This window comes from Vidua macroura, chromosome 5, assembly GCF_024509145.1.
Source record: "Vidua macroura isolate BioBank_ID:100142 chromosome 5, ASM2450914v1, whole genome shotgun sequence".
In the NCBI taxonomy this organism is placed as follows: domain Eukaryota; kingdom Metazoa; phylum Chordata; class Aves; order Passeriformes; family Viduidae; genus Vidua; species Vidua macroura.
The window spans coordinates 65,482,349-65,496,667 of record NC_071575.1 but is presented as its reverse complement, the minus strand read 5'-3'; the positions used below and the strand labels follow the sequence as shown (position 1 = coordinate 65,496,667).

The following is a 14,319-nucleotide window of genomic DNA, read 5'->3' as shown; positions in this document are numbered from 1 at the left end:
TATAACTACATTATAACTATAACTACATTAAGTCCCTAACAGGCTAGGTTGCTGTCTTCGAGGTATTCCAAGCAACCTCCATCAGCTTCACTGTTCTTCTGTGAGGATGTGCAGGTGGAGCCAGTTCCTGCCTCGTAGACTTAGGCAACAGCACCGTTGTAACTGGAAGGTGAAGGGCAAGGCCACTCAGAGATGTGTCTGCACAATGAATCCATGGGCTGCAGCATCTTCCTTCCGCAGAAGCAGGAAAGCAGCTTCAGGATTGCCAGTGACAAATGCAATAATTACGCAGAGTTCATGTGGCTGCCACCGGGTGTGACCCCCTCAGTGCAGCTCTGTGCAGGGAGCTCATCTCAGTGGCTGGAGAGCAGCATCCAGAGGCGAAATCGCAGCTGACGATAAGCTTTCATCGCCTTTCTGTGGGCAGCCGGATCTCGGGCCAGGTGCTCAAAGAGGTTGAGCGGCTCAACCCTCCGCATTGCCGGCGGCAAGCTGATCTCTGCAGGAAGCCTCTCGTTGCCTAGAACAAAGTGCTCCAGGCGTTTCGAGTGCAGGCAGCGGCGCAGGTAGGCCATGACGTCCCACAGCCGCCGTGCAAATTCCCTCCTGCGCCACTGGGACAGCGGTACGGTGGCCAGCACGTGCATCACCAGAGTCTTCCAGGTAGAGCTGGAAAACCCTGTGCCCTTCAGGATGCAGGTGAAGACCTGCAGGCATTTCAGGTGCAAGCTCTCACACGGCACCTGCCTGGCGATGTGCTGGAAGAATTTTGCCTCTGCCACAGCGTATGTCTCAGGCCACGCTGTGCTTGCCATGATCTTGGCCTCGGCCGGCTGACTGCTCACAGAGTTGCTGGAGTTACCTTTCTGGACCTCTGTGGGATGGCTGACCACAAAGATGTCAGAGTCCCCTTGGCGCACTCCAAAGAGCATCTCCACCGTCAGGCTCCTCTTGCCTTTGCTCAGCTGGAATTGGCAGGACCGGCTGCAGGGCTGAAACACCAAGTGCCATGAGTATGACTGAGGCACGTGCAGCCACGAGCATCTCACCAGCTGGCGGAACCAGTGGGAGGTTTTCTCCACATCCAGGTAGGAGCCGGTGCAGAGTGTGTCTAGGAGGCTGCGCTTCCGCTTCCGCCACAGCTCCTCCTGCGAGTGGTGCAAGAAGCACAACAGCTTCTCGCCCAGCCGCTCCCTCTCGCACATGCACACCAGCTCCACACGGACGCTGAAGGTCCTCGCTGCCATCTGCCCTGCCCTGTTCAGCTCCAGGTGGAAGGCATGTCCCGGTGGGGGATTCAGTGGGACCAGCACACGGTACACCCCATCCCACTCACGGGGACTCCAGCCCTCAAAGGCACTGCCCACCCCGATGGCTTCTTGAGGCACCGGGTAGAAGCTATTGCTCACGCTGTCCACAAAGACGCGCGTGAAGCTCTCCATCAGCTCAGCTATCACTGAGCAACCTCTCTTCAGCTCCTCCACAGGCCACCGTATGCCATCCACTAAAAGGACACCTTGCTCATTCCCAGTATCCTGGGTGTCTCCTCTGTCTTCAATTCCACCACTGCTGCTTTCTTCCTTGCCACCATCACGGCCACCTCTTTCACTAGCAGCCACATTACCTTGTTCATCTTCTTTTCTATCCTTATTCTTGTTTCCCTCCACATTCACATCACCCTGTTCTTCACCCTTGTCTCTGCCATTGCCATCTTCTTCTATAACTTGCTTATTTTCTTCCTCAAGTGCAGCAAAACCATTATGGTCTACTTCATTCCCGCATTCACTGCTATCTTCCTGCCCAGTCAAATCTCTGCTTCTCTGTCCACTGGCATCACTGCTTTCCTGCACCTTCACATCCATATATTCGACCTGTCCATCTACGTTGTCTTCACTTTCATCTGCATCATCGTTGTTGCCCGCCTTTATAGTCACACTATTGGTTTTTTCTTCATTTCCATCTCCTTCTTCATTTCCAGTGTCCTTGTCTTGCTCCACCTGTACATCCTTGTTTTCTCCTTCATTTGCTTCATCAAGGTCTTCTTCATTTCCAGTAACATTGCCAGGTTCTGCTTCATTTCCTTCAGCAGTACTGTCTCCTGGCACATCCCCATCACTCTGTCCTTCATCTTTCTTTAAGTCATGGCCATTGTCACTGTTAACATCGCTGTCTTCCTTCACCTTCACATCATCGTTGCCTTCAGTGGCATCATCGTTGTCTCCTTCATCTGCAGCCACAGGACTGCCTTCTCTGTCATTTTCAGTGCTGCTGTCCTCTGCCTCCACAGTCACATCAGCGTTTTCTCTGCCTTCCGCTGAATCGGTGCTGTCTTCTTCCTGTTCTGTTCCTCTCTCGTCTCCCAAGGTCTTGCGGGAGCTCTGGTCCTTGCTGCTGCTGCTGCTGGCCTCACAGCTCCTTCTCCTGCAGCTAAACCACAGGCCCAAGAGGAGCAGGAGGCCAGCAAGAACCCAGAATGGCCACTGCTGCAGGACACCAAAGAGCACGGCTCCCCAGCCCTCGTCCTGCTGCTCCAGGGGCCCCCGCTCCAGCTCCTGCAGCAGCCGAGCCATCTCATGGTCCAGCAGCTCCTGACGCTCCTGCATTCGCCGGTGCGTGGCCTCATCCAGCCCATCCCCAGCCGGCTGGGGGTACTGGATCAGGCTTTGCACGAGCACGAAGAGCAGTGACAGTAAAGCCATGGTCTGCAGGAGGACACAGAGAAGGGGTTCAGTGGGGCCGGAATGGAGACAGACAATGAGGGGCAGGAGCGGCAGGGAAGGGGTGGCAGGAAGGAGAGGGCCCCTGGCAGCTGGCAAGGCCTGCACCGCTGCCCCAGCAAGCACCGCGCCCTCAGCAAGGCGCTCCCGCCGGGGCTGGGCCCTGGATGCAGGGGCAGCCCCGGCTACCAGCGCTTCCGCCCCAGCCCTCCTCCAGCCCCATCTCCTCCCTGCTGTGTACTCACCGCTTGCCCAGGCTCTACTGGGGCAGCGGCACCCGCTGCGGCCTTTTATAGCTGCCCCCATTGTGACACGGCCCCTGTGCTGTCACAGAACCCAGAGCGCATCACAGGCCAGCCCCGCCCGCCGTCCCGGCCCGGTCAGGGAACTCATCATGGCCCTGGGCACCCAGAGCCCCAACAGACACCAAGTGCAGATCCATCACTCGGGAACCTGGGAACCCCCGAGCTTCCCTTGACAAAGCAGGCAAAAGCACCTTTGCACACAACCCTTGTCCAATATAAATTTGGGTGACATGACCCATGGATGTTCTCAGTGTACGAGTGTAAGCTTTTATTTAATACTGGTGGAGCACATGTTTTATTTGTAGTATTTATACTTATTACTTTGGGGCAGGATGTCATGTAAGGTAATGCTCTGTTACAGATTTAGTGAGAAATCTCTCTGAAAGAAATCCAGGTTGCTTGGATGATGCACAGGAAGATTTAATACCATCCCATAAAGGCCAAATAAATTAATTACAAAATTTTGATGCCTTCAATAACCTCTTAGCTCTCAAACTCTGTGGTTCAACACACTCATAACAGAAAATGTCTTTCTTATATCCAGTTTCTATCTACTCTCTTACAGTTTAAAACTACTGTCCCTTGCCCTGTCACTAAAGGCTTTGGTAAAAAATCCTTGCTCATCTCTTTTACAAGCCCCCTTTATATATTGGAAAGCTACAATTAGGTCTCCTCAGATCCTTCTTGTTTCCTGGTGGAACAACTCCAAACCTCTCAGCCTGTCCTCATATGGAAGGTGTTACAGCCCTCTGACCATTACCAGGGCTCTCCTCAAGCTTCATTCCAAGGTTCATGTCTTTCTTGAACTGGATGCCCCACAACTGAATGCAGCTGGGGTCTCACCAGAGCAGACTGCAGAGGCAGAATCCCCTCCCTCTATCTGCTGAACACACTTCTGATGGTCCAGCCCAGGGTACAGCTGGCTTTACAGGCTGTGAGCACATACTGCTGCCTCATATGCATTTTTTTTTCATTTACCAGTATTGCCAAGTCCTTGTCCGCAAGGCTGCACTCAACCTAGTCATCACACAATCTATTCATCATCCAGTCTGTGTTGATATCAAGGATTGCCCTGACCCAGGTGTAGGATCTTGCGCTTGGCCTTGTTGAACTTCACATCGCTTACACAGGCCTCCTTCTCCAGCCAAACAAGGGATTTTCAAAGATACTTTACTCCAGTTCAATGAGGATGGTGTAGTAAGGGGAACATCCAGAAGTAACACCTCTAAGATCCCTATTAAAATCAAAAATTTGACACTAAAGCTTTACTGTGAATTAACAGTAGCTTCAGATATCTTTCAAAAGGTAATTAAGAAAAAATGATGCTCTGTGAAACTAATGAAAGAACCTATAATACTGCAAAAAAAAAAAACTTCTGTAACATTCTGCCTAATGAATATTCTGTGGATATAATTCTGCATGAGGACACAAACAACATAAAGAAAAGAGCACAAGGGTAGTTAAGTCTTGTTGGGTAGTCATTACTTTGGGGAAAAGATAATAAACATGTGAATCAGTTCTTCCACAATCAAACTCTCCAAGCTAAACTATTTCGAAATCATCAGACAGAAAGGCAAATCCTGTATTGAACTGAACATAAAATTAAGGGTATTTCCACCTTCCTGGCACTGGATGGACAATGTAGCATTCCTGCTAGAAAAGCCAGACCTACTGCAAAAGTCATTTGCACATCCTGATCATGATGAAAATTAGGGCCAGTGTTTTGGAGAAAACGTCCTGAATGAAATAAAGGGGAAAAAACCCCACCCAAACATTTTTCTCCAAGATCTCTCACAAACCATGTGACAGGCAAAAAAATATTAAGTTCTGGTGCTGCCTAATAAACGGCACTCTGGAATGAAAAATATTTTATCGTTATTAATCTGACTAACTGGAATATAATTATGATAATTATTTTCTGGCTCAGTCACTTCTACTTAAGTTTGTGTGCATTTGTCTGGCTCAGCACGGGGTGTTGTTAAGGTACAATCTGAAAACAAATTGTCATGCATTGCCACTCCTATTCCCCTAGGTGAGATTTATTTGGCAGTTCTTCGGAAAAAAATCCTGCTTCACATTGAAAAATTATATCCTCTCCTGGGCACTACACTGCTATACATCAGCACTGTCCTCTCTCACATATATTTTGTGAAGACAAAGATGTCAGGGTTTGTTTTCTAAGCTAGTAACACTTTAAAATATCTGTTTATTAATTGCCGTCAAGATCACTTAGGGAGCAGCTTATGGTTAACATGGTACTATAAAAACCTCAGTCCTCACCTGCAGGACACAAGTAACTAACATACAGAATATGAGGGAAAATTCCTTCCCATCTGCAGCCACAGGAATTTGATCTAAGGAAGGATAAATTATATGCTTGTGCAAATAAAAGCATGGGCCTTTGCAAGAGTGTCAACTGCAAAAATATGTGGATTTGATTCTCCACATACATGAAGGATGATGACTGAGACTGCTTTCTACTTCCCATCTCCTTCTTATTTGAAAGGAAGGATCTCTGAAAAGACCATTCCAAATGGACATTTTTCATCTGTTGTTTAACAGTTCTAGAATTTATCAGTAAAAAAACCCCACCTACAAGAGCTACAACAGTGAGGGAAAATGCTGTCTCATGACTGAAATGCCCAAGTGGGAATGAGCCCTGTGTGATGCCTTATACAATCATTTATTTCACTACATCATAAGGAAAACATCTGTAGAATATTCCAAATTGAAATGACAACACTGCACACTCCTTTCTTACTGATCTAGATGACAATACAAGCTGCAAAGCAATGAAGAATCAGGTTTGGCCAGTCATTTACTACTGAAAACAGCTTGGAAGTAAGACTCTGAGTATGACCATTGATAAGAGTGGAACTGTAACATGACCTAATAAAACTTCACAAGTAAACATTAACAGAGGGATGATTAAATTGCAGCCATATTAATCACTGTTTGCACTCCATAAAACAACACAATCCAATCTTATGCGTTGAAATTTCCCTTCAGAGTGAGACATATTTACTATCACCAAGGATATTACACTGTAAAAATGTAATGTGAAAACCACAGTTCCCAATGATTTTCAAGCTCAGAGCAAGCTGTCAATTAGAATCACTGCATCTCTGTAGCCTGGCTAACACAGAACCAGCATTCTCACAAGTAACTAAGTTAGCTACAGGGATGGTCTTTCGTGAGTACATGTTCAGGAGTCAGTTTTATAGTCTCTATTTGCTGTTTTCCTCCAAATTAAATTGTTTTTTTCCAGCTTGGTGATTAAATAAGCATCCTGCTAACTCCCCTTCTGGGTTAATATTTCACTGCTGAGTGGTAGAAGCTGGAATAGTGACTGGGTTTTATTCATTTAGCACAGTATCTCAGTGGACTTGGCTTACAACAGAATGATCATTGCTTACTTAAAAGATCTCCAGCAGCAGAGTCACAGAAAAGGCTTTAAAAGTAAAAATGTCATTCTGTTTTGATAACACATATTTGCATTTATAAAACATGTTTAGACTTCTTAGCATCAAGTCACATGTGTGGTGATCATGCTACCGTTCCTCAACTCCAGCACAGTGTAAGAATGCAACAATGTGGAACCAATATGGTTGAGACTCAGAATTCCCTTTGTGACCAGTTGCAGACTTTTTTTAATGACAAGTTGTACCTAAATTAGCAGAAAGGGAACATATCAAGCTCTTTCAAAACAGTTAAACCTAATGACATCTTTGAAGGACTCTGAAACTAAGGGCTGTATAATTTTCATATACAGCAAAAACCAGAGGTTGCCTCACTTTCCTTTAGGTAGGAGCAAGTCCTTTCTCATGTTGGAGAGTACATATAAAGATTTACGTGGGCACTGTAGAAATTCTCGACCAAACTTTTGAGATAAAGTATTTATAGTATGACTGAAGCAATTTATCCAGTTCTTAAGGTATTCTGAGTTTAAAATTGACCAGTTGACCCCAGATGTATTGGTTCAAAGGCAAAGAGAATAAATACTTCCAAACTACTATGAATCTCTACTATGTACGGCAAGAAGTAAATTGGATTTTGTTTAGCTGCATCTCACCATGGATAAAGCTGTGCATGCAAAGTGGCTCTCACTGCTAGACAATGTTATATAGGCCTGGTGGAAAAGGTTATATTCATAGACAGGCAGGGCCTCTCCAGAAGGACACAGATAACCAGGAATAGAGAAAATAAAAACCAGAAAAATTACTTTCTGCTGTCACAATTTTGTGTCAAGACCTTGGTTATGAGAAGCCAAAAGAAGATGCATTAAACCACATTTTTTGCAGGTAGGGACTTCTCTGTCTTCATCTTTTAGGAATGATTGTTCCCCAGGAGCATATAAAAGTGACTGTGTAAAGAAAACTTTTCCAAAGATTCCTAAAAAATTCAGGAGTACTCTGCTGCAAAATTTCAGGCACTTCAGGCCATTTTCACTTCAAGCTTCAAGCATTTCTATGGAAATTCAAGCATTTCTATGGAAATGCTTGAGAGACAGCATCCTTAATATATCCAACATCTCTGTTTGCAAAGAGTCTTTATTTCCGATAGAGGTATAGGAAGGACATTCTCTAAGATACAGAGGGTTAAATACGAAGAATGACACATTTCAGGCAGTTTGAGAGACTTATCTTCTTTTATTAATTTCTCAAACATAGATATATTCAAATCTTATCTAAAATCCAACAAGCAACTACAGTAGGGTATTTCTCTAACCTAAGGGAAGGAATGCTAAGGAACAAGTCTAATTAAAGCTACAGCTCACTACATTATAACTACATTATAACTACAACTACATTAAGTCCCTAACAGGCTAGGTTGCTGTCTTCGAGGTATTCCAAGCAACCTCCATCAGCTTCACTGTTCTTCTGTGAGGATGTGCAGGTGGAGCCAGTTCCTGCCTCGTAGACTTAGGCAACAGCACCGTCGTAACTGGAAGGTGAAGGGCAAGGCCACTCAGAGATGTGTCTGCACAATGAATCCACGGGCTGCAGCATCTTCCTTCCGCAGAATCAGGAAAGCAGCTTCAGGATTGCCAGTGACAAATGCAATAATTATGCAGAGTTCATGTGGCTGCCACCGGGTGTGACCCCCTCAGTGCAGCTCTGTGCAGGGAGCTCATCTCAGTGGCTGGAGAGCAGCATCCAGAGGCGAAATCGCAGCTGACGATAAGCTTTCATCGCCTTTCTGTGGGCAGCCGGATCTCGGGCCAGGTGCTCAAAGAGGTTGAGCGGCTCAACCCTCCGCATTGCCGGCGGCAAGCTGATCTCTGCAGGAAGCCTCTCGTTGCCTAGAACAAAGTGCTCCAGGCGTTTCGAGTGCAGGCAGCGGCGCAGGTAGGCCATGACGTCCCACAGCCGCCGTGCAAATTCCCTCCTGCGCCACTGGGACAGCGGTACGGTGGCCAGCACGTGCATCACCAGAGTCTTCCAGGTAGAGCTGGAAAACCCTGTGCCCTTCAGGATGCAGGTGAAGACCTGCAGGCATTTCAGGTGCAAGCTCTCACACGGCACCTGCCTGGCGATGTGCTGGAAGAATTTTGCCTCTGCCACAGCGTATGTCTCAGGCCACGCTGTGCTTGCCATGATCTTGGCCTCGGCCGGCTGACTGCTCACAGAGTTGCTGGAGTTGCCTTTCTGGACCTCTGTGGGATGGCTGACCACAAAGATGTCAGAGTCCCCTTGGCGCACTCCAAAGAGCATCTCCACCGTCAGGCTCCTCTTGCCTTTGCTCAGCTGGAATTGGCAGGACCGGCTGCAGGGCTGAAACACCAAGTGCCATGAGTATGACTGAGGCACGTGCAGCCACGAGCATCTCACCAGCTGGCGGAACCAGTGGGAGGTTTTCTCCACATCCAGGTAGGAGCCGGTGCAGAGTGTGTCTAGGAGGCTGCGCTTCCGCTTCCGCCACAGCTCCTCCTGCGAGTGGTGCAGGAAGCACAACAGCTTCTCGCCCAGCCGCTCCCTCTCGCACATGCACACCAGCTCCACACGGACGCTGAAGGTCCTCGCTGCCATCTGCCCTGCCCTGTTCAGCTCCAGGTGGAAGGCATGTCCCGGTGGGGGATTCAGTGGGACCAGCACGCGGTACACCCCATCCCACTCACGGGGACTCCAGCCCTCAAAGGCACTGCCCACCCCGATGGCTTCTTGAGGCACCGGGTAGAAGCTATTGCTCACGCTGTCCACAAAGACGCGCGTGAAGCTCTCCATCAGCTCAGCTATCACTGAGCAACCTCTCTTCAGCTCCTCCACAGGCCACCGTATGCCATCCACTAAAAGGACGCCTTGCTCATTCCCAGTATCCTGGATGTCTCCTCTGTCTTCAATTCCACCACTGCTGCTTTCTTCCTTGCCACCATCACGGCCACCTCTTTCACTGGCAGCCACATTACCTTGTTCGTCTTCTTTCCTATCCTTATTTTTGTTTCCCTCCACATTCACATCACCCTGTTCTTCATCCTTGTCTCTGCCATTGCCAACTTCTTCTATAACTTGCTTATTTTCTTCCTCAAGTGCAACAAAACCATTATGGGCAGCTTCATTCCCGCATTCACTGCTATCTTCCTGCCCAGTCAAATCTCTGCTTCTCTGTCCACTGGCATCACTGCTTTCCTGCACCTTCACATCCATATATTCGTCCTGTCCATCTACGTTGTCTTCACTTTCATCTGCATCATCGTTGTTGCCCGCCTTTATAGTCACACTATTGGTTTTTTCTTCATTTCCATCTCCTTCTTCTTCCTTTCCAGTGTCCTTGTCTTGCTCCACCTGTACATCCTTGTTTTCTCCTTTGTTTGCTTCATCTAGGTCTTCTTCATTTCCAGTAACATTGCCAGGTTCTTCTTCATTTCCTTCAGCAGTACTGTCTCCTGGCACATCCCCATCACTCCGTCCTTCATCTTTCTTTAAGTCATGGCCATTGTCACTGTTAACATCGCTGTCTTCCTTCACCTTCACATCATCATTGCCTTCAATGGCATCATCATTGTCTCCTTCATCTGCAGCCACAGGATTGCCTTCAATGGCATCATCGTTTTCTCCTTCATCTGCAGCCACAGGACTGCCTTCTCTGTCATTTTCAGTGCCGCTGTCATCTGCCTCCACAGTCACATCAGCATTTTCTCTGCCTACCACTGAATCGGTGCTGTCTTCTTCCTGTTCTGTTCCTCTCTCGTCTCCCAAGGTCTTGCGGGAGCTCTGGTCCTTGCTGCTGCTGGCCTCACAGCTCCTTCTCCTGCAGCTAAACCACAGGCCCAAGAGAAGCAGGAGGCCAGCAAGAACCCAGAATGGCCACTGCTGCAGGACACCAAAGAGCACGGCTCCCCAGCCCTCGTCCTGCTGCTCCAGGGGCCCCCGCTCCAGCTCCTGCAGCAGCCGAGCCATCTCATGGTCCAGCAGCTCCTGACGCTCCTGCATTCGCCGGTGCGTGGCCTCATCCAGCCCATCCCCAGCCGGCTGGGGGTACTGGATCAGGCTTTGCACGAGCACGAAGAGCAGTGACAGTAAAGCCATGGTCTGCAGGAGGACACAGAGAAGGGGTTCAGTGGGGCCGGAATGGAGACAGACAATGAGGGGCAGGAGCGGCAGGGAAGGGGTGGCAGGAAGGAGAGGGCCCCTGGCAGCTGGCAAGGCCTGCACCGCTGCCCCAGCAAGCACCGCGCCCTCAGCAAGGCGCTCCCGCCGGGGCTGGGCCCTGGATGCAGGGGCAGCCCCGGCTACCAGCGCTTCCGCCCCAGCCCTCCTCCAGCCCCATCTCCTCCCTGCTGTGTACTCACCGCTTGCCCAGGCTCTACTGGGGCAGCGGCACCCGCTGCGGCCTTTTATAGCTGCCCCCATTGTGACACGGCCCCTGTGCTGTCACAGAACCCAGAGCGCATCACAGGCCAGCCCCGCCCGCCATCCCGGCCCGGTCAGGGAACTCAACATGGCCCTGGGCACCCAGAGCCCCAACAGACACCAAGTGCAGATCCATCACTCGGGAACCTGGGAACCCCCGAGCTTCCCTTGACAAAGCAGGCAAAAGCACCTTTGCACACAACCCTTGTCCAATATAAATTTGGGTGACATGACCCATGGATGTTCTCAGTGCACGACTGTAAGCTTTTATTTATTATGCAAGGCGGAACTTTTTTGCTATCAATATTTATATTTGTTTCTTTGGTGGTGCATCTCCCCTCCCTTGCTCCTTTCCAGGCTGTAGTGTGATCTGAGAAATACTTGTTAGACTTTGGCCTTGACACACCACTTGGGATCAGCTCTTTCTTTATTTGGGTGATCTCAAGCACACCCTTTCGTGACAATTACTTTGGGGCAACATGTCATGTCAGCTAATATTTATTTACTGATTTAGTGAGAAATAAAGAAATCCACACTGCACAGGAAGTTGTAATGTCATCCAGTCTGAAGGCCTACACTTACTTTACACCGACACTGTCCTGCCTCACAGATCTTTTGTAAAAAAAGAAGTGTGTTAGGGTTTCTCTTCTGAATTAGGAATACTTCCAAAGATCGTTTTATTGATTGAGAAAAGATCACACATGACCAACTTATGGTTTGCACGGCAGTGTAAAAATCCTCAGGCCCACATAAACTACTTCTTACACCAGAGATGGCTGATCAGTAGTGTGGCTGAAGATTGGGCAAGCAACTGTAATCAAGAAATACAAGTTTTAAAATGGAAAAAGTCCTTGAAAGATAGAACTTCTGAAGCTTAGCTCATTCCACTCTAATGTGCTCTCCCCTAACAACAGATAAATATGTGCCCCTCCTGACACTTGCTACAACTGGCTACCCTAGCATGACAGCCATTCTGAGAGAAACTCTTATTGTATGGGATGTAGACATGTCTGCATTTGGATGCCATCCTCGGTACAAACCTCCTCCCTTGCTTTTTTTCTGGTTGGACATCCTTGTTACTGCATATGGTGGAGGTGTTTATTGGGAAGAGTTTCCCTGATGCTGATCACAGCACACAGGAAGTTTTTGCTCGCTTGGGCTTCTCAAATTCTTTTTGGATGATCTCTTTATCAGCTGAAGGCTGACGGAACACAGAATGTCTGAATAATTGCCTTTCTCTTCTCCACCCATGACACAAGAGTTGCCTGCACTCAGAAAACACAATTTTCTGAACCATCCTATATAATAACAAACAATGCTTTCTAAATTCTGCCGTCTAAATGAGGTCACTATTGGACACCTTCACATCCCAAGTGTTACCTAGCAGGGAGGGACAGGATCACAGCAGCCACTGATCAGTCATTCACAGGCATCACCAGGAAAAAACAGGAGAGAGCCATGAATTTCACAGGCTACTGTGTTTCAGCAACCCGTATCACCCTGCTCCTTTTAAATCTCTTCTGATGACAAGCTTCCAGTCTCATCACAGTGCTCACCTGAGACACATGAGTAAATAAGATGAAGAACAGGAGGTAAAATTTCTTCTGACCTCCAGTCACTTAAGCATCAAGCAGATAAGAGAAAACCTCTGTTGCCTCTGCCGAGGCGTGATGACCTGGTTCGGGAACGGCATGGCAGCCACCTCAGGCTGCTCGGGCCAATCACTTGCAGACACCAATGTGGTGGACGGCAAATGGCATTTATTTCTGAGTTGCACAGCACTATATAGCCTGGGGCTGCGTCACTTCTGTTTGCTTGCATCGCACCGCTCAATCTCAGCTGGCTCGGTAAATAAACAGCAATGCTAACAACAAAAGGGGAGATCCTCTCTTTCCGTAAAGCGCGTAATCTTCCGACCGCCAATCCCTATCTCTCCACAAACCTCTGTCCTACTCTAAGAGAGGTGGTTTATACTCACCTACAGCTAAAGCTATTGTGAAAACCCACATTATTAGACCCAGAGTGATAAAGAGCTATGAATTTACTGATTCTGGGAAAAAGGCAGCTTTAAATGAGCTCTGCTATTCCTACTCTCTCTCCTTAGAACTTCAGGTTGAGATACTTAGGACCAACTAAAGAAAAAAGTAATTTCATTCATGCCCTGGTCAAACATTTCTCAGTCTCTTGTCCCTCCCAATGCACCAGCCAGTCAAACACAGTAAAAGCAAGCTCCCCATGGTAAGCTTCCAGTGGAAATACTGGCAAAATCCTTGTGGACTGCATTATTTGAAGGACCTGAGGTCAACTCACTGACTGTGAATCACTTTTACTGCGCCACTTAGCCTACAACCTCAGCTGAGCTCAGCTCAGCAATCTCACAGCTGCCTTCAGCTGCATAAGCCCATGACCTGCAGTCAGAAAGGCATGAGTCTGACGAAAGAAACAAACATGGGGAATGAAGTGTGGAGATTAGTCCATACTCTGAGGAACAGGCAACACTAAAAAACAGTCTGGGAATAGCTTGTGTCTAGAAGCTGTGTACCTTCAAAACCACCTCAGGGGTTTGGGACTTGTGCTGACTTGCACAAAGGAACCCACTCCACCCTGCAGCAGTGTGCTCCTTCTTTCCAGCCTGGATGGAGACATGCCCTGTATTTTGCAAGCATGTCCAGGTGTTCAGAATGGAACATGCTGATCATATTTAGTACCTTAAGGCATGCAGCTCTTCCTTTCTCAAAGTATGCTTTGTGAAATTATAGGTATTGCTATCCCTACCTTTCCAAACCACTTACCCTCATTATATTGCACTTGCATTCAAAATACTGCCACTCCTACGTTTCAGACTTTGCTTCCCTCAGAAGGATTCACAAATAGTTGGAGTAGTTGCAAAAACCTGCACCTGCAATTTTCAATTAACTGCATCTTCAGAAAGGGTTCTGACAACAGGCCATTCTCTGGACATGAACACGGCATGCTGAGGCAAGACAGGTAACTTTGCTACATCTTATAGCCCAGATCTCTGTGGCCAGAGTCACAGTCTTTGAGATAAAATGAAAAAAAAAAATCAGGAAATGCATTTTTGCCAAATGAAAATGAATTAAGTCTATTGTGGGCTCTCATTCCATTTAAGAACAGAGTTGCATATACCTGAAAAACTGGTTTGCAAAGGAAAGACTTCCAGACTCTATAAGAATGATAACAGGCACCACTGTGTTGAAGGCACTGATAACAGCCCAGTTAAGGAGGGTTTTCTTTCATTGTAATCACACACAATTTAAAACCAGCTCCTTACTTGCGTTCTTTTGTCATATTCATTGTGAACTTTTCCTTCTAGGAAAATGTAAATAATTGTTTTCTATTTATGTTTCTCATGAATGTGTGGTTACTTTGTAACCATTGTTACTTGCAAATTAGATTCCTTAACCATTGAAAAGGTTGATGAAGAAC

General features: G+C 47.6%; 2 protein-coding genes across 2 annotated transcripts; both read right to left on the bottom strand.

Annotated features, from left to right (window-relative positions):
• Positions 1 to 223: 223 nt before the first annotated feature.
• On the bottom strand, positions 224 to 3,373 carry LOC128807461 (uncharacterized). The gene has a single exon (XM_053977895.1). The coding sequence runs from the start codon at positions 3,021 to 3,023 to the stop codon at positions 354 to 356; it is 2,670 nt and encodes an 889-aa protein (XP_053833870.1). The 5' UTR covers positions 3,024 to 3,373; the 3' UTR covers positions 224 to 353.
• A 4,306-nt stretch (positions 3,374 to 7,679) lies between these two features.
• On the bottom strand, positions 7,680 to 10,902 carry LOC128807437 (uncharacterized). The gene has a single exon (XM_053977853.1). The coding sequence runs from the start codon at positions 10,870 to 10,872 to the stop codon at positions 8,158 to 8,160; it is 2,715 nt and encodes a 904-aa protein (XP_053833828.1). The 5' UTR covers positions 10,873 to 10,902; the 3' UTR covers positions 7,680 to 8,157.
• Positions 10,903 to 14,319: the final 3,417 nt, after the last annotated feature.